This window comes from Leptodactylus fuscus, chromosome 7 (assembly GCF_031893055.1).
Source record: "Leptodactylus fuscus isolate aLepFus1 chromosome 7, aLepFus1.hap2, whole genome shotgun sequence".
NCBI classification, from domain to species: domain Eukaryota; kingdom Metazoa; phylum Chordata; class Amphibia; order Anura; family Leptodactylidae; genus Leptodactylus; species Leptodactylus fuscus.
In genome coordinates, this window is record NC_134271.1 from 83,485,866 (window position 1) to 83,506,837 (window position 20,972).

The 20,972-nt window shown below is 41.3% G+C and overlaps 1 protein-coding gene across 2 annotated transcripts in view; it reads right to left on the reverse strand.

Annotated features, from left to right (window-relative positions):
- EML5 (EMAP like 5) overlaps nt 1-20,480 on the reverse strand; it is a 130,080-nt gene extending 109,600 nt beyond the window's left edge. The window contains exon 1 of one of the 2 annotated variants that reach the window (XM_075282374.1): nt 20,031-20,479. In XM_075282374.1, coding sequence (XP_075138475.1) covers nt 20,031-20,227 — 197 coding nt within the window. In that variant the 5' untranslated portion in view covers nt 20,228-20,479. Of the gene's footprint in view, nt 1-20,030 lie in introns of both variants that reach the window. The other variant, XM_075282373.1, reaches the window with a different exon arrangement.
- Between the last annotated feature and the right edge of the window lie 492 nt (nt 20,481-20,972).

Genomic DNA, 20,972 nt, shown 5'->3' on the forward strand with positions numbered 1-20,972 from the left:
AACACTGTATATACAATTACCCAGCACCCTACTGTACATATAATAACACTGTATATACAATTACCCAGCACCCTACTGTACATATAATAACACTGCATATACAATTACCCAGCACCCTACTGTACATATAATAACACTGTATATACAATTACCCAGCATCCTACTGTACATATAATAACACTGTATATACAATTACCCAGCATCCTACTGTACATATAACACCGTATATACAATTACCCAGCATCCTACTGTGCATATAATAACACCGTATATACAATTACCCAGCATCCTACTGTACATATAATAACACTGCATATACAATTACCCAGCACCCTGCTGTACATATAATAACACCGTATATACAATTACCCAGCATCCTACTGTACAAATAATAACACCGTATATACAATTACCCAGCATCCTACTGTACATATAATAACACTGTATATACAATTACCCAGCATCCTACTGTACATATAATAACACTGTATATACAATTACCCAGCGTCCTACTGTACATATAATAACACTGTATATACAATTACCCAGCATCCTACTGTACATATAATAACACCGTATATACAATTACCCAGCATCCTACTGTACATATAATAACACTGCATATACAATTACCCAGCACCCTACTGTACATATAATAACATTGCATAAATAACAATTACCCAGCATCCTACTGTACATATAACACTGTATATACAATTACCCAGCACTCTACTGTACATATAATAACACTGTATATACAATTACCCAGCACCCTACTGTACACATAATAACACTGCATATACAATTACCCAGCACCCTACTGTACATATAATAACATTGCATAAATAACAATTACCCAGCGTCCTACTGTACATATACTAACACTGTATATACAATTACCCAGCATCCTACTGTACATATACTAACACCGTATATACAATTACCCAGCATCCTACTGTACATATAATAACACTGTATATACAATTACCCAGCATCCTATTGTACATATAATAACACCGTATATACAATTACCCAGCATCCTACTGTACATATAATAACACCGTATATACAATTACCCAGCATCCTACTGTACATATAATAACACTGCATATACAATTACCCAGCACCCTGCTGTACATATAATAACACCGTATATACAATTACCCAGCATCCTACTGTACATATAATAACACCGTATATACAATTACCCAGCATCCTACTGTACATATAATAACACTGTATATACAATTACCCAGCATCCTACTGTACATATAATAACACTGTATATACAATTACCCAGCGTCCTACTGTACATATAATAACACTGTATATACAATTACCCAGCATCCTACTGTACATATAATAACACCGTATATACAATTACCCAGCATCCTACTGTACATATAATAACACTGCATATACAATTACCCAGCACCCTACTGTACATATAATAACATTGCATAAATAACAATTACCCAGCATCCTACTGTACATATAACACTGTATATACAATTACCCAGCACTCTACTGTACATATAATAACACTGTATATACAATTACCCAGCACCCTACTGTACACATAATAACACTGCATATACAATTACCCAGCACCCTACTGTACATATAATAACATTGCATAAATAACAATTACCCAGCGTCCTACTGTACATATACTAACACTGTATATACAATTACCCAGCATCCTACTGTACATATACTAACACCGTATATACAATTACCCAGCATCCTACTGTACATATAATAACACTGTATATACAATTACCCAGCATCCTATTGTACATATAATAACACCGTATATACAATTACCCAGCATCCTACTGTACATATAATAACACCGTATATACAATTACCCAGCATCCTACTGTACATATAATAACACCGTATATACAATTACCCAGCATCCTACTGTACATATAATAACACCGTATATACAATTACCCAGCATCCTACTGTACATATAATAACACTGTATATACAATTACCCAGCACCCTACTGTACATATAATAACACCGTATATACAATTACCCAGCATCCTACTGTACATATAATAACACCGTATATACAATTACCCAGCATCCTACTGTACATATAATAACACCGTATATACAATTACCCAGCGTCCTACTGTACATATAACACTGTATATACAATTACCCAGCATCCTACTGTACATATAACACCGTATATACAATTACCCAGCATCCTACTGTGCATATAATAACACCGTATATACAATTACCCAGCATCCTACTGTACATATAATAACACTGCATATACAATTACCCAGCACCCTGCTGTACATATAATAACACCGTATATACAATTACCCAGCATCCTACTGTACATATAATAACACCGTATATACAATTACCCAGCATCCTACTGTACATATAATAACACTGTATATACAATTACCCAGCATCCTACTGTACATATAATAACACTGTATATACAATTACCCAGCGTCCTACTGTACATATAATAACACTGTATATACAATTACCCAGCATCCTACTGTACATATAATAACACCGTATATACAATTACCCAGCATCCTACTGTACATATAATAACACTGCATATACAATTACCCAGCACCCTACTGTACATATAATAACATTGCATAAATAACAATTACCCAGCATCCTACTGTACATATAACACTGTATATACAATTACCCAGCACTCTACTGTACATATAATAACACTGTATATACAATTACCCAGCACCCTACTGTACACATAATAACACTGCATATACAATTACCCAGCACCCTACTGTACATATAATAACATTGCATAAATAACAATTACCCAGCGTCCTACTGTACATATACTAACACTGTATATACAATTACCCAGCATCCTACTGTACATATACTAACACCGTATATACAATTACCCAGCATCCTACTGTACATATAATAACACTGTATATACAATTACCCAGCATCCTATTGTACATATAATAACACCGTATATACAATTACCCAGCATCCTACTGTACATATAATAACACCGTATATACAATTACCCAGCATCCTACTGTACATATAATAACACCGTATATACAATTACCCAGCATCCTACTGTACATATAATAACACCGTATATACAATTACCCAGCATCCTACTGTACATATAATAACACTGTATATACAATTACCCAGCACCCTACTGTACATATAATAACACCGTATATACAATTACCCAGCATCCTACTGTACATATAATAACACCGTATATACAATTACCCAGCATCCTACTGTACATATAATAACACCGTATATACAATTACCCAGCGTCCTACTGTACATATAACACTGTATATACAATTACCCAGCATCCTACTGTACATATAATAACACTGTATATACAATTACCCAGCGTCCTACTGTACATATAATAACACTGTATATACAATTACCCAGCATCCTACTGTACATATAATAACACTGCATATACAATTACCCAGCACCCTACTGTACATATAATAACATTGCATAAATAACAATTACCCAGCGTCCTACTGTACATATAAAACACTGTATATGCAATCACCCAGCATCCTACTGTACATATAATAACACGGTATATACAATTACCCAGCATCCTACTGTGCATATAATAACACTGTATATACAATTACCCAGCATCCTACTGTACATATAATAACACTGTATATACAATTACCCAGCATCCTACTGTACATATAACACAGTATATACAATTACCCAGCATCTTACCGTACATATAATAACACTGTATATGCAATCACCCAGCATCCTACTGTACATATAACACTGTATATACAATTACCCAGCACCCTACTGTGCATATAATAACATCGCATATGCAATCACCCAGCGTCCTACTGTACATATAACACTGTATATACAATTACCCAGCATCCTACTGTACATATAATAACACAGTATATACAATTACCCAGCATCTTACCGTACATATAATAACACTGTATATGCAATCACCCAGCATCCTACTGTACATATAACACTGTATATACAATTACCCAGCACCCTACTGTGCATATAATAACATCGCATATGCAATCACCCAGCATCCTACTGTACATATAATAACACTGTATATACAATTACCCAGCATCCTACTGTACATATAACACTGTACATACAATTACCATACCTCCCAACCGTCCCGATTTCCGCGGGATATTCACACAGGTCAGCTCCTCGCTTCGCCGCTGCGCGCCTCTCTAGCTGACACATATGCGGCTGAAGGAGAGGACGGCATGACACTGGGGGCAGAGATGGAGAGGACGGCATGACACTGGGGGCAGAGATGTGGGGACATGAATCTGGGGGCAGAGATGGAGAGGACGGCATGACACTGGGGGCAGAGATGGAGAGAACGGCATGACACTGGGAGCAGATGAAGGAGGGGACGGCATGACACTGGGGGCAGAGATGGAGAGGACGGCATGAGACTGGGGGCAGAGATGGAGAGGACGGCATGAGACTGGGGGCAGAGATGTGGGGACATGAATCTGGGGGCAGAGATGGAGAGGACATGAATCTGGGGCAGAGATGGAGAGGACATGAATCTGGGGGCAGAGATGTGGAGACATGAATCTGGGGGCAGAGATGGGGGACATGAATCTGGGGGCAGAGATGGAGGGGACATGAATCTGGGGGCAGAGATGGGGGGACATGAATCTGGGGCAGAGATGGGGACATGAATCTGGGGGCAGAGATGGAGGGGGGACATGAATCTGGGGGCAGAGATGGGGGGACATGAATCTGGGGGCAGAGATGGAGGGACATGAATCTGGGGGCAGAGATGGAGGGGACATGAAACTGGGGGCAGAGATGGAGGGGACATGAATCTGGGGGCAGAGATGGAAGGGGGACATGAAACTGGGGGCAGATGAAGGGTGTATATGAAACTGGGGGAGAGATAGAGGGGGGATATATAATTTACGGGTGACTGTAGGAGGATTATACTGTGTGCGGGCACATGAAAAATTAACGAGTGGGCGGAGTCAACACAAAAGTGGGCGGGCTAAATTTGCGTATATACAATTACCCAGCATCCTACTGTACATATAATAACACGGTATATACAATTACCCAGCATCCTACTGTACATATAATACTGCATATATAGCAATTACTTGCATATATAACAATTACCCAGCATCCTACTGTACATATAATAACACTGCATAAACAATTACCTCTGGACACCGATGAGTTAGGATAGCTCAGACCCACTGGTCTGGACAGCAGGACAGCAAATGTAGGATTGTCCTACTGTACAAAGGAGGTCCCTGCTACCATAGGACCCGCTGCAATTGCACCATTGGCCCTATGGTTAACGCGGCTCTTACCAACCCCACAATATAAAGGAGTCATTTTTGTTACTTTGCGGGGCATTTTCTACATCTATCACCTAGTGCAGTGATTTTCAACCTTTTTTGAGCCGCGGCACACTTTTTACACTTAAAAAATCCCGCGGCACACCACCAACCAAAATGGCACAAAATGACACTAAAACAGTACATATTATACATATAGTTAATAATATAGATTCTAAATGGTTGATTCTTTGGTTGAAATAAACTGCCGCAAAATCTGCAACAAAAACGCTGCGTTTATGCAACGTGGGGCCTCAGCCTTACGCCTTCTGCATACAAGTGGCACGCATGTGGTTTTCACTGATATAAACATTAAAAATTAATTGACAGGGCCACAAATGCAGACAGATATAGGGTATGTATAGGACAGATATAGGGTAGGTATAGGACAGATATAGGGTATATATAGGACAGATATAGGGTAGGTATAGGACAGATATAGGACCTGCTCTATAATTTTCAGCTCTTCAATTTGGCCCAGATACACAGCCACAAAAAGAATGGCTGTATATATGGGTCCTTAGAAATGTATAGGTCTGTACTCTTATCCACAGTTGTGTATAAAAAGTCTGGTCATGTATATTACAGGTTACAACTCAATGTGCCTCATATTAATAGCAGTGAACCCCATCCTGTCCCTCACATTAACCCCCTGTGTGCTTTACATAAGGGATACTGATATGTGAGACATATGGAGGTGATAATTAAGTAAATATCTTCATTATATAGTACCCCCATATGTCACACATGTTATTAACTCTTATGTGAGCCACACAGGAGTTAATATGAGGGACATGATGGGGTTAATTGCTATTAATGTGAGGCACATGGAGTTACTAAAACTAAAGTAATAACCCCAAATGCCTGACATTAATGAGAATAGTTACTAACCTGGTGTTTTCTTTTACTTTCACTTTGTTCAGCTTCCTCTCCTCCTCTCCTATTCAGGGCTGCAGACGGCAGGAGCTCCTCCTCACATGTAGCAGCAGGTCCAAGGAGCCCTTATCCTGTGCAGTGAGAGGCTCACCTCTGATTGGTGGGCAGGGAGAGAAGGGGACGTGTCCTACACCTCAGCTCTAGCTAGCAGAGCAGTGAAGGGACGCTCTGTCTACATTTACACGGGGACTGGCTGCTGTGCCAGCAAAATAGGTCTCCCGTGCCAATCTTGGCATGCGTCTGGGGAACTTTCCCCGCGGCACACCCGACCATGTGTCACGGCACACTTAACATGTTTCTACAGAGAATGGACTCAGTGTTATCTTTGCGTTTCCATAGAGAGATACCAGACACCCAGGAGCCTTTATCAGCTTACTGCAATTAGCTGACCTGATTGTCCTGCAGGCAGAGCTGTACATAACAGTGAGAGCACTCAGCCTCCTCAGAGAGCAGTGAGTCGCGTCATCCATCCTGACTTATCCAATACAGGCAGTGCACCATGGAAAAGCTGTGTAAACAATTGGATGAATAATCTAACATAACAGGCAAACAAAGCAGCATTGCTAAAGCAATGTATTTAGGAAAACTCTTGAATTTTCATAAGCTAGCAGTATAGATCTTTGAGATGGGAATATCCCTTTTAATATTTCAGGTTCCTCACACTAGCTGGGTAATTAATTAAAATTGGCATAGGAAATGTAAGTCTTAATACATTTCCCCCATTAACAATAATGATAGGCTAAGGCACCATGGAGCAAAACACAGTTAAAAAAACACTGCAGAAAAAAAAACTACCCCTATTAAAACTATAGCGAAGCTGACTGCCAGCATCATCACTGTGGCATTCAGATCCCCAGAATTAGAGGCATTGTAGACCAAACTAGATTACACCCCCTCGCTGGCATTGCAGGACTGTTTAGCATCTTATCACATAGATGGCTTATCTATTTCCAGTTACAATCATTGACCCCCATCTTCAACCTCACAGTCTCACTAACCCCTTTACTCAGCCCCCACCGGGTTCCTCCTTTTCATCTGTACAGTGGCTGATGTCCTTTACCAATACTCAAAACATATCTTTCCGGTTTCAGAAGCTGAATTATATAAACCTGTGTTAGTGGTATCACAGTCTGGTCAAACTGCAAGCTATGTATCCAATTGTGTCCTAGAGTGTTGGCACTGTGGTAGAGGGGAAAGCTCTTTGCTACATATCTTGTGGTTGTGCCCTTCAGTAGCCACCCACTGGGCTAATATCATTGATCTATACCTAGGCCTAGGGTTACGCTCACTTCTGAACAGGATCTCTGGTCCATGTTTCCAGGCCCAATCTCTAAATTGAAGAAAAGCCTCCTGTGCCCTTTTGTAATGGTCATGTGTCAGATTATTCCCAGATTGTGGAAACCCACACTTGCACCCTCCAGAATGATGTAGAATGAGGCACTAAACAGCATTAACAATATGGAGGAATTGGGGTCCCGGGATGAGGTCATGAGAGAGACACTTTCCTTACTACTTGGCGTCTCTGATATGCATTGCAATGGTCCCATGGGTTGCAGGTGCACCTCTAGTGTGGGTGGAGTTGTGACACCGATCTCCCTGAGATATTCCACCACCCTATAAAATCCCCTACTCCTATCCATATCTATTCGCTCCCCCTTCTCCCCTTTTTACCCTTTGTTTCGTTTCTAGCTATTTCTGCTCTTTCCTCTCTTTTTATTCACCTCTGAGTCACTATTGATTACAGTATATATTGTATGATGCCAAGGACCATTGTGCTCATAGGCAATTCATTTCCTAGGTAAGATTTGGGTCATTGGTAATCACTGACCCTCCATGTTTTCTGTTCTAGTTAGACCATAGTCAAGTCTTTGTTGAAGAAGCTGAAGTTGGAATGGCAGGCGTGCCTTTGTTATGTAGTGTTCTTTTGTGGAAAATTCCTTTCAATAAAAAATTATTGAACCAAAAAATCTATAGGGAAAACACTCAATTCCACAGCGAAAACTACTATGCTGCATTTAAAAAAACAAAAAAACATGTTTCTGAAAACACAGCTTTCCCACAGATCTTTTATCTGCAATGTGTGTATGAGATTAATGAAATCTCATTTAAGGCGGGTTTACATCTGCGCCCGGTCTCTGCTTTGTGGGTTTCCGTCTTCTACCTAAGAAACCCAGCAGTCAGTGTCCGCCCGTGAGCGTCTTCTGGTCTCTGCGGCGAAAGTCAAAAGTTCAAAACAATGTTACTCCAGGTTCACGCTAGCGTTTAAGCAGACGGAAACCCTGTCCACTTAAAAAGTGATTACACCACGAAACCCACATACCCCATAGACTATAATGGGGTCTGCCTGATTCCTGCTGAAAACAGTGGAGAGAAAAGTTCTCCTCTCAGGTCTTTTCTCTCTGCCAATTTTAAGCAGAACAGGGGATAGAATCTCGTACAGAGACTCGAGCGGTAGTGTGAACCTAGCGTTATTCTTTTGCTTCTCAGTGTTTACAGCTGAAATTTTTACTTACCATGACATGAAAACACTAGTGGCCTGGGGGCTAAATGTGGCTATAGCCATGTCAGGTACAGGTGAGGCAACATCATTGTATCATCAATTGGTGCTCATTCTCTTATTGCCCCTGCGTCAATTGATGCAAGTGGGACTTTAGGTATAGTGGCTCAAAAGTATCACACATGATAGGACTGGATATAGAAGCATAGCATACAGTGTCATGCATTATTGGCTTAGATATAACAGTTTAGCAACATCTATCTTACATGTTAGGCTTAGATACAGCTCCTCAGTGCACAGTATAACAAATAAAAGGATTTGATACAGCAGTGCACATGATGGGCTTAGATACAGCCAGCTTAGCAGACAGTATCACACAGTATCTTTGCTTGCTGTCAGCACATTCTTGTTTATATGCAGAGGCTGAAAACCCATCCTGACCTAACAGGCTCAGTCTGGCTCATGGGGTGTAGATAAATTCCCCAGTCAAACCTTTATCACAAACATGGCACAGTATACTCACTACACTACATAAAGACACCACATTTTAACAAGTCTTTCAGTCCATGAAATAAACTAGGTAGATTATTTAAAGGTCTTGTCCAGTTTCAGCAAATAAATGGAGAGACCTTTTATTATTCTGCAGATCACTTTGCCCCTAGGCCGAGTGGTTGGGCGGACAATGATGAACTGAAAGGACAGCAAAGAGGTGCGCAGAAGTGAAGCTCGGCACGTAGAGATCATCTGAAAGTATTTACATGACATTAGGCTATGAGCCTGATGTCCAACGATAGGTGTTCTATTCACCTCAAGCCACTGCTCTCAAAAGCTATCATGGAGCACCTCAAGCTAGCCATGGAGGCTGAAATGGAGGTCTATCCTCTACAGTAAGGAATTCTGCTTTTGCCTCAAAACACAATTATAGCCAGATGTTGGTGTGGGGACTACGTGGGCAACAGCATGAAGAGGCCTTCACAGGGAACTTCACACTAATGTAAAGTCAGTACCCCACTATGATAGGGCCCACTATGATAGGGATGCAAGTGGACTATTGGCCCTCTGGTTAAAGAAGCCCTGTGTGTGGTTAACAGTCTTTTCTAGTCTTCATTTTAGGTATATTAACAGCTTGGTTACATTGATTTGGTTGTAGGTGGTACGGCCATTTTTCTTAAGTGTCCCAGGAGCCACTTTTGGATAGTACAATGCCAGATGCCTGTGCTACTTTGAGCAGTCTGTGTAGCCTAAATGAGCTACATTGATCTGCAGAATTTGTGGACTTGTCTTACATTGAACACATCTGGAATGTCATTGGATGGGCATTACAAAGGGAGCTACTAGTAGCTAATCTTAATGGATTTCATGCCCAAGTGCATTAAGTGTGGTATAACATTCCTGAGAAAACTATTAATGTCACTAATAGCATGGCAAGGTTTGTAGGTGAATGTATTTCTGCACAGCGCTTCTACGCAATACTAAATTAACAAATGTTTTTAATTTTTTTCTCCATTTTTTGCATACCCTTAACATGTCTATCGATCTTCTAGTTTCCATAATACCAAGACATTTTCTTCTTTGTGTTGCAATTCCAGGTCTGAGGATTGTGCATATAGTACTACTGACTGTACCCCACAAAGAACTGGTGTTGTAGTGTCATTGTGTCTGAAAAAAAATCACCTGCTGCTCATAGCCCGGAACTGAAACTGTGTGACCTTGACTATAAAGATGCGGGATAAGGAATAGAATACAGCGTGTTACAGTACACGTCACCAGCACTCCAGCACCCATGAGGCCATGACGTATTCTCACAGTAAGAGAAGGAAACACAAGGGCCCTCCTAGTGTAATATAGTTAGATGGAAAGTGAATCAAAAAAGTAATGGTAGAATTGATCATTGATATTAATTAATAGATGAATTCCTCCTTACGGTTTTGTTTAATCAATAGTGGCTTTAGCTAATTGATGGTTTAATTGGATGATCATTGCTGTTTGACTATGTATAAATAGCTGCCATGTTATGTGCCTGAGGAAGTAGGATACATCCTATGAAACATGCATGGCACTGTCAGTTCATTCTCCAATAGTTTTCTTGTACCTGGGAGCAGTACTTCAATACTACCTCTTCTATTCTACTTGGTTTCTGTTAGCACAGGTGTCGCTCCCACCTGCACACACAGAATAGGCCTTCAGTTTCTTGCATAATATGGACCAGACCTCCACTCTACTCCTGAAAATTCATGAAGACTCCCCTATATACAGTGAGCCCTCATCCTGGCATAACATATGTGCAACACTGCAGCTATCGCTGGGTGATCCCGTGGGCTGTGTCAAAACTACTCTATCCCATGGTACAACACCCAGTGGCAACCAGTTCTACCTTACACAAGAAAAAACAGCAATCAACACAATGCATTATCAACTGATAAAACAGCACATCAACAGAACAGTTGGAAACACAAGCAGGAAAACTAATATTCATTGATACATAGGGGTCACTAGCATATAGGGGCAATGTACATGGCCATATACTATCTAGATGGGGAGAATTCCCCGTTCTCCCCTACTGTTCATCCAATTTTCCTATATCCTAAACTTCCTCTCTCCTCTGTGCTTCCCCTTGTCTTATGCCTGGGTTGCATTATCTATGTAGATTATCTGTATATCTCTCCCTCTATTAAGTTGTTTCTTTGCTATTTCTTATAGTTCTGCTTTAGTGATTTTTGGCATTGGCGGTAGTTATGTGACTTTATGACTGTACTGTAATGTAGGTTTGGTGTTCTACTGTACGTTTCTGTATATGCACCATTAGTAATACTTTTGTATTTTACTTCTTCATGCCCACCTTCAGTCGCCCACCTAAGGTTGCTAACTGGAGAGGATGGTTTTTACCCCTTTACAGGCCAACACTGTGGACTAATTCTTCTCACATCTGATAAGTTTGTTGCAATGTTTTAGCTCAGGAAAGAAACTGTACACTAGGGTCCAGCACAGAAGAGTCCTTAGTACTGCTGTGTTTAGCTTACAGTGGCTTGTCTACAATGATACACTGAAACAAAGCCACCAGTAGGGTTGAGCCGATCTTGAGATTTCAAGATCGATTTTAAAATCCGATTTCCGATCATTTTCCAGCCGATCTCGATCCTGATCGCGATCGTGAAATTTGCTTGATCGCCGATCGGAATCCGATCCTTTCCGAACCCGATCCTCAACCCTAGTCAATGCTTCTCTATGGGAAAAGTCACTTTTAGGGTTGAGCCGATCTTGAGATAACCTCCGATCTCGATCCCGCTGGAAAAGATCGGGTCGGAATTCCGATCTTGATCGTGAAATTTACTCGATTGCCGATTGAAATCCGATCTTTTCTCGATCGCTCAACCCTACCCACCAGCTGTCTGAACAGAAGTGATTTTTGTTAAACAGTGCTGATGTTATGCACTACAACTAAAATGTCTCAATGCAACGGGATCTCCCATTAAGCACAATATTAGACATTAATAGGAGTTAGACCCACCCTTTGTTAATGGTGAGCTGCCTTCTGCTTCACCCCTGCAAGATGTAATGGAAGTGACAACTCTTCACTATTTTAGCTCAGGGTATAAAGGTTCTGACACACAAGCAAGGGTAAAAGGAGAAAATAAATTGTGGACACATAAAAGGATTTAGCAGAAACGTAACTTTAGGCTCCTGGGCCCCAATACAAAATCTGTAGCAGCCATGTATTATTTAGAATAGTGGTACATTTTATGTGATTGAGGAAACTTTGAGACCCCCTCAGGATCCAGGGTCAAGTATTGACTACTACCTCTGCACCCCCTATAACTACGCCCGTGGAACTGGAACTTGGGGTCTAGGACAGGAAGGTTAAAAGGGTTTGTATATAGTATATAACACTGTGCATAATGTTCTGCTTCTGATGAGCTTTGGTCTCCTTCTGTCTGGGCAGCAGATTAGATCAATTACCCAACACATCGTATCTGTGACAGTTCTATGGCGCCATGAAGGAGCAGTCTGTCCTCCTAAGCTAGGCATTGACTCCCTGTGTATATTTATAATTACTACCTCCCCCTATCCTTCCAGAATTACTTGGCCCCACTACGTATGCTCCCCTCTTCCCAGGAATGATTATAATAACCTGCCCCAGGCATGAATACTACCAAATCTTTCAGGGATAGTTATAATTACCCTCTTTCCCAGGAATGGTTATAATAACCCTCTCCCACAAACATGCTTAGAAATACCCACTCCATTTTTCTGGTTTATAATTACCCACTTCTCCAGGTATGTTTACATGACCAACTCTCTTGAGCATTGTCATCTATTATCCTGCTTGTGGTGGTATTTGAAATGCAGCTGCATAGGTTTTATAAAGCGTCAAAACTGAAAATGATGATATGTAAGACTATCCATTAACATAACACAGAATAGGTCTATTGTTTGGAGATTTAGTAATGCATATCCTTTTACCAGAACAGAACCTTCATGAAGACAACCCCTTTGTATTTGTACAAGAAGGGCATATGAACATCTAAAAGGAGGTAAAGACCAAGCCTTACTATGTTCCATACAGCCTATCCTTACACAGGCAGCTATTCATTTCATTGCTCACACTACAATTTGCCCATAATAGCTGTTGAGATTATGTATGGCCATCCAGGGTTGGCATCAATATAAAAAGAGGTTGTCATGATGAGATAGCCCCTTTGATTCCACCATAACTTCTCTTATAATAAGCCCCAAGCCACTAAAGCACTCGGTAAACTATCCAAACAAGTGCAGATTTAGGTAACTAGTAATGCTGTGTTGGGTGAGCACAGTACTGCATTTACTGGATACATTAATGTTTGTACCTTTAATTCTGGGAATTCTGGGTGCCACAGTTAATATAACTCCCACAGAGCTGAACTTACAAAATCCAGTATATCTGAAAATAAAGGCAGCACCAGATACATCACATGATGGATACCAAGTGCAACTGACAGACCACAATGACTGTAAGGGGATCCATTGGGCATCCATCATGGTATCTGTCATTTTACCAAACAAATAGCACAGCCACATAAAGCACTGTTCACACATATCAATTTTATCACACCAGACTATTTAATTACAATATAGTTTCATGTTACACAAAATTGTCTCAAAATCCATCTATTCGTATCCACTGGGAAGAAAGATCGACAAGTGACAACCAATGCATTGATCAGTCCACTTGTAGCTACTAAATAAGAGATTACTAGTATTGACTGAAGGCGCTTTCATTCAGTGACAACTCCTGAAGATCATAAGTTCCTTTTCAAGGTAAGGACACTGGGGTTCTAGCGTTACCATATGAATGTCTGCCCCTGATCTTTATGATTATATTTTACCAAACACCAGGGAAACCTGATAACAATAACAGCATTTCTGAGTCAATTAATTTCAATTGTGATACATTTTGGAGCTTAAAAAAACCTTGATTAAGAAGAGGGGGCGGAAGCATAGCACATAAGAAGCTATAGGGGGGCATTCTAGTGATCACTATGGATAAAAGATTGGGCGGTGAAATAAAAAATCCACTTGAATGAAAAGTAAATGACCAAATCAACAAGACTGGCCGCTGGTAAGGTTGGTAGAGTTTTCCTATAAGTCCCAAGGTTACTTGCTAGGCCCCTGGGTGATGCAATGGTACAATGACTTATAATATAATGTAGTCTCCATGAATGGAGTGGATTACAGTGTATATAGATTGTATATATCATGCAGATATAGTGCTGTGTGGAGCTGCTGGCGGTTATGTAGAGAGCCAGGTATACTTCTCTCTGCACGGATCATGTTGCGAGGTATTTGACCACATTTGGTTGTTGCGTTCATTACTTGTTCTAATCAATCTCTGCGCTTGTCCAGATGGAAAAGGATTACGCTTACAAGAACGAAATTCTTTACACAGTGAAATTTAATGCTATGGATTAATTTTTACAAGCACAATGGATTTCCATAGCCCTGGCCACAAGTTAGCTCTGCAGAGACAATAGCCACACAATGATGTCTGAGCGTTGTGCTCGGGCCAAGGATGTGATGACAGAGTGCAATGCATTACCGCTCACAGTCATAACTCCATTCACCAAGCTGACTGCAGTGACACCATCCAATTATTACATGATGGCAAATCAATCCGGCCATAGGAATAGAGAATCTATAATCTCTTCAGGCATGCCAAAAAATAATAAAACTGCTTTTCTAATCACTTCATGCAGAATCCAATTGAACGAAATGGATATTACAGGAACTCCAATGATTTCCATATATGAAGTAAAGCGACTGGTGACCATGACCATGACAGGATTAATTATATGTAATGGGTGTATTTGATCACTTGTATCCACATTCCCATTCATTATAATGCTTATCATGAACAAAATGCTAGAATGTCAGTGAAGACTGACGCACTGGCAAAATAGTAGGAAAGACAAACATTCTTCAGTCCACATTTACACTGCAATAAAATCACAATTCCCAGCTTCAAGGCCCTTCAAAGAAAAGCTGATCACAGGATGTCATGTTTCTGAGATCCTGAACAATCGCCCTGGCACTTGGCAGCAAATATTCAATTCCTCCAAAAGTGGCACTACAGGAGAAATTACATATTACCCAGGTCTCATTGATAGCAATAGGCTATCCATTTAATGTACAGTACAATTGTGCTTTGCTTGGTCCTCCAGTGAAAGAGAAGTTCTATCCAACACCTCTCCTGTCCGGCTAACAAAAAAATGCTGGACACTACTAATAACATACACTGTAATTCAGATGAATCAAATAATTCATAACTAAAATAGGTTTTCTGCACTAGATTTGCATTTTTATAAGTATGACTGCTTTTGGATTATTAAACATCATAGCTAAGACAGGATAAAGATGAAGCGGCGTCATAGGAAAGTGTCACTACTACTACTAGCATGTCCTGGTATAATAACTGTACTCATAACACTACTTACAATTTTACAAATTACCACAAAATCCATTGATAGACAGAGGTACATAGAGGCAGATAGGTAGAAAGGCTGTCAACCAAATAGGGGTCAGATCATTAGATATGTAGATAATGGATAGAGACATATGTAAATAAATAGGAGATAGATAATGCTGTAGATAAATAGGAGCTAGCTAGGTAATGATATACATAAATAGGAGACAGACTGAGAGATAATTACATAAATGAGATAGATAAATATGAGATATATAATGATGTAAAAAAATAGGAATAGATAGATATGTAGATAAATAGGGTATAGACAGATGACAATGATATAGAAATAGAAGGTAGACACAGAGAACACAAATAAATAGATAGGTAGACAGTATGGCCATGGTCCTTGTGTGCATATGGCCGCAGTAAACTGATCCGTATGGGAGCAGGGCCGGGTCTATGGGGCAGTAACTCTATACAATGGAGCTGTCCAGGCCTCCTAGTGCTGATCTCCGCGCACACCAGCTGTCCCCTCCAATGCCACCACCACATGTAATATGTATTACAGAGACAGAAGGGAAGCAGAGATATAGGGGGCTCTGCAACTCTAAACACTGTATATAAGTACACACTCCGTATACCTAGAATACAGAGCAGAGCCTTGTGCTGGAGACTACTGCTGGAATCTGAACATACAGAAGGAAGTCTAGTAGGATACAGAGAGGAGCTGGGTACATAGACAGGCTTCACCTTACATTTATCATATATGTACATACAGAGAGGAGCAGATTACATACATAGCCTTTAACCTACATATATGATATACACTATAGATACATACAGGGAGGAGCAGATTATATACACAGCCTTTACCCTACATATATGATATACGCTGTACATACAGAGAGGAGCTGGTTACATAGTCAGGCTTCACCTTACACTGTTGCTATATGTACATACAGAGAGAAGCCTGTAACATGTATAGCCTTTACCCTACGTATATGATATACACTGTATGTACATACAGAAAGGAGCAGATTACATATATAGCCTTTACCCTACATATATGACATACACTCTACATACAGGGAGGAGCAGGTTACATAAATAACACAGCTCAGCAACCTGTAGCTAGTGTGAAGCCATAATCCCAACCTGCACAGACTTCTTGGCATGATGGGACTTGTAGTTTCACAATATCTGTAAGTGCATAATCAGACAGGATCTGGCCCAAACCCTCTGCTGTAGGAATGGCAGATATATAATATACAAGTCCTGAACATGTCCATACAGTCCCAGGACTGCATCCCTGACAATATCCTGAGCAAGTCAGACAATATAGGAGGTGTATAATGCAACATATAACACCATAAAAGATACCGCATCCCATATATTCACAGCTTCTTATATACCCAGACTGCAATACATAGCTCTCTATGCTATACAGGAGTCTGTATATAGACACCTTCTAACATGCCACAGATTGCAACACCATTGCTCCCTATAATATACAGCATACAATACATATACAGCTTCTAATATACCTCAGGCTGCAACACATTTCTCCCTATAATATACAGCATACAATACATATACAGCTTCTAATATACCTCAGACTGCAACACATAACTCCCTAAAAATACAATCACAGCTGTAATATGTTCAAGTCATAACACCCTATAATATAATACACTTATAATACACACCAGGCTGCAATATATAGTATAACACATTATATTATACAGCAACCAATATATTGACAGCTTCTAATATACTTCAGGTTACAACACATATCTTCCACAGCTCAATATGCTCATACCACCCTAATAATATATTACCAGGCTGCAACATACAGCACAACACCCTAATATACACCAGCCAACATAGCCACAATTTATCCCAGATTGCAACAAATAACACTCTACCGTATAATATACAACAGATAATACAGCCCCATCTTGTAATATATCCAAGGCATATAATATCTTGCAATATACGGCACTCAAAGAAACCACAGCTTCATATTTACTGACTGTAATATTTTGTATAACAGCTTATTATATACTGCAACCAACATACCAATAACTTGTAATATAATCCACACTGCAACATACAGCACCTTATAACATACAGCCCTCATCTGAAGGACGCTCAATATAGCACAGGATTAAATGATAATTCCCCTAGACATAACATAAAATAATAATGACCCCTAATACTAATAGCCTGGCATTAAGCTGGCATTTCCAGATACAACCCATAATACCCACCCAATAATTCTTAGAATACTATAAGAACAAGGGGCTACTTTCCATGTTTACTATACCAGCAGTGGAGGGGCCACACGGTGGCTCAGTGGTTAGCACTGCAGCCTTGCAGCGCTGGAGTCCTGGTGTTCAAATCCCGCCATGGGCAAAAAAACATCTGCAAGGAGTTTGTATGTTCTCCCCATGTTCTCCCCATGTTTGCATGGATTTCCAGCCCGTATTCCAAAAAAAAAAAAAAAAAGACATACTGATAGGGAAAAAAAAATGTACATTGTGAGCTCTATGTGGGGCTCACAATCTACAAAAAAAAAAAAAAAAAATAATATACCAGCAGTGTCAGTACAGTATCGGTCCAGGACACAATGCTATCAGTCTCTGGAGACTACATGCTTAATAGAGTCTCAGTTTATGTGTCACCACTAAGGTCACTCATGGAAGGATATGTCCCAAGTCACCTGTAATAAAGAATCAAACCACAAAAGCCACCTATAAGAAGATCTTGACAGAGACTACTGCTATTGGAGGTTATTGGGGTTAGTAAGCCTGATACCACTTAGGGCACTCTTGCAGAAAGAATTCTCCTCTGGGGTGCCTTTGAACCCTCTTAGAATGTGATTATGATGGCCTTCAGTGATCTCTGCCATCACGGTCTGAAGAATAGGATACAGCTTGGTGGGGGATCTGCTTGTTCTTGGCCACTTTTGAGGGTGGGAAAGCTATATTAGGGATCTTTTCGATCTCTGCCACCACTGAGATTACTCAAGAGGGTAGGATACCACTATTTTGTTTCCTGTGGTCTCTTCCACCACTGAGGGCACTAATGAGGACAGGCTACCACTATTAGGGTTCTCTGTGGTCTCTGCCACCACTACGGTAACATTTGAGGATAGACTACTACTATTAGGGTTCCCTGTGGACTCTTCTACCACTGAGGGCATTACTGAGGACAGGCTACCACTATTAGGGTTCCCTGTGGTCTCTGCCACCACTAAAGTCACGTTTGAGGATAGACTACTACTATTAGGGTTCCCTGTGGCCTTTTCCACCTCTAAGGTAACATTTGAGGATAGACTAATACTATTAGGGTCCCCTGTGGTCTCTTCCACCACTGAGGGCATTACTGAGGACTAGTTACAACTATTAGGGTTCCCTGTGATCTCTGCCATCACTGAGGGCACTACTGTTGACAGGCTACCACTATTAGGGTTCCCTGTGATCTCTGCCACCACTGAGGGCACTACTGTTGACAGGCTACCACTATTAGGGTTCCCTATGATCTCTGCCATCAGTGAGGGCCCTACTGCTGACAGGCTACCACTATTAGGGTTTCCTGTGGTCTCTTCTACCACTATTAGGGTTCCCTGTGGTCTTTGCCACCACTGAGGGTACTACTGCTGACAGGCTACCACTATTAGGGTTCCCTGTGGTCTCTTCTACCACTATTTGGGTTCCCTGTGGTCTCTGCTACCACTATTAGGGTTCCCTGTGGTCTCTTCTACCACTATTTGGGTTCCCTGTGGTCTCTTCTACCACTATTAGGGTTTCCTGTGGTGTCTGCCACCACTATTAGGGTTCCCTGTGGTCTCTTCTACCACTATTAGGGTTCCCTGTGGTCTCTGCCACCACTATTAGGGTTCCCTGTGGTCTCTTCTACCACTATTTGGGTTCCCTGTGGTCTCTGCCACCACTATTAGGGTTCCCTGTGGTCTCTTCTACCACTATTAGGGTTCCCTGTGGTCTCTGCCACCACTATTAGGGTTCCCTGTGGTCTGTTCTACTACTATTAGGGTTCCCTGTGGTCTCTGCCACCACTATAGACACTCTTGGTCTTAGGGTACTCTTATTAGGGGGATTCCTTGGTTACCTCAACTACTAAGAATACTTGCAGGTAGGCTAGCACTGTCTCTGCCCCCCTGAGGACAGGCAGGTCTATGCAGGTACCCTCTTCACTTCTCGCAGTCCCCCATTACCTGATGATATCATCGTTGTGGCCCATGTAGAATTTCTGTTTGTGTTCCCGGGTGTTGTAGACCACCCCAACTCCCGCCACGAAATACACGATCTCCTTGGCCGCTGTGTAGTAGAGGTTGTTCCGGCACTGGTGGCCCCGATAGCCGTACACCCATTCCAGCCTGAGGTGGCAGTTAGGCGCCGTCCTGTCAGCCATGTCCTCCGGGGTGAGCTCTTCATACAAGACGGGCAGCTGTGCGGGGATGTGGCCGCATTAATGGAGGGGGTGATGATGGGGACGAGTCTGCTTGTCACTGCCGCTTCTTATCCAAAGGCGATAGGGGAGAATGTGCTGCGGGCACCGGGCATGATGCCGCCGCTGTCCCTGGTGCTGAACCTCCTGTGACCTCCGCCTGTCGCAGCCTCCTGCAGTGGGCACTGAGCTCCGGAGCCCAGGACTTGGCTGCTGGCATAGGAAAGCCTTCTGCTCACCGCTGATTGGATGTCGGATGAGACTGACGTCTGTATGCTCCAATCACAGTCAGGTCTTACTGGCAAGGCCCAGAATTAAAGTGGCAGCTAACAGCTTGGGTCTGGGGTCTTGGTGAATAGGTGTGTTTGTTGCAGGGATGTGTGGAGTAACGTCTATAGCAGTGTCTGCCACCTGTTATGATACCACAACTCCCACTTGTAAATGAGATTTGTTGGTGTGGAACCATAAGTCCCAGCAATCTGTACAAACCTGCTTTTGGGCTCTAGATAGGTCAGTGCACTGACTGCTGTCAATGTAGGAGTATTGCATTTAGTTACCAAATTTATTTCCTATACAGATCACATACATATAGTGCACCTGTTGATCTGCTGGGCTAATAGATTTGTCTCTGGTATAGATTTGCTGTCATTCATTCTTCAGCTTTCTGTCACATCTTGTATTTTATTTTCTCACATCTCTGCTTGCCATT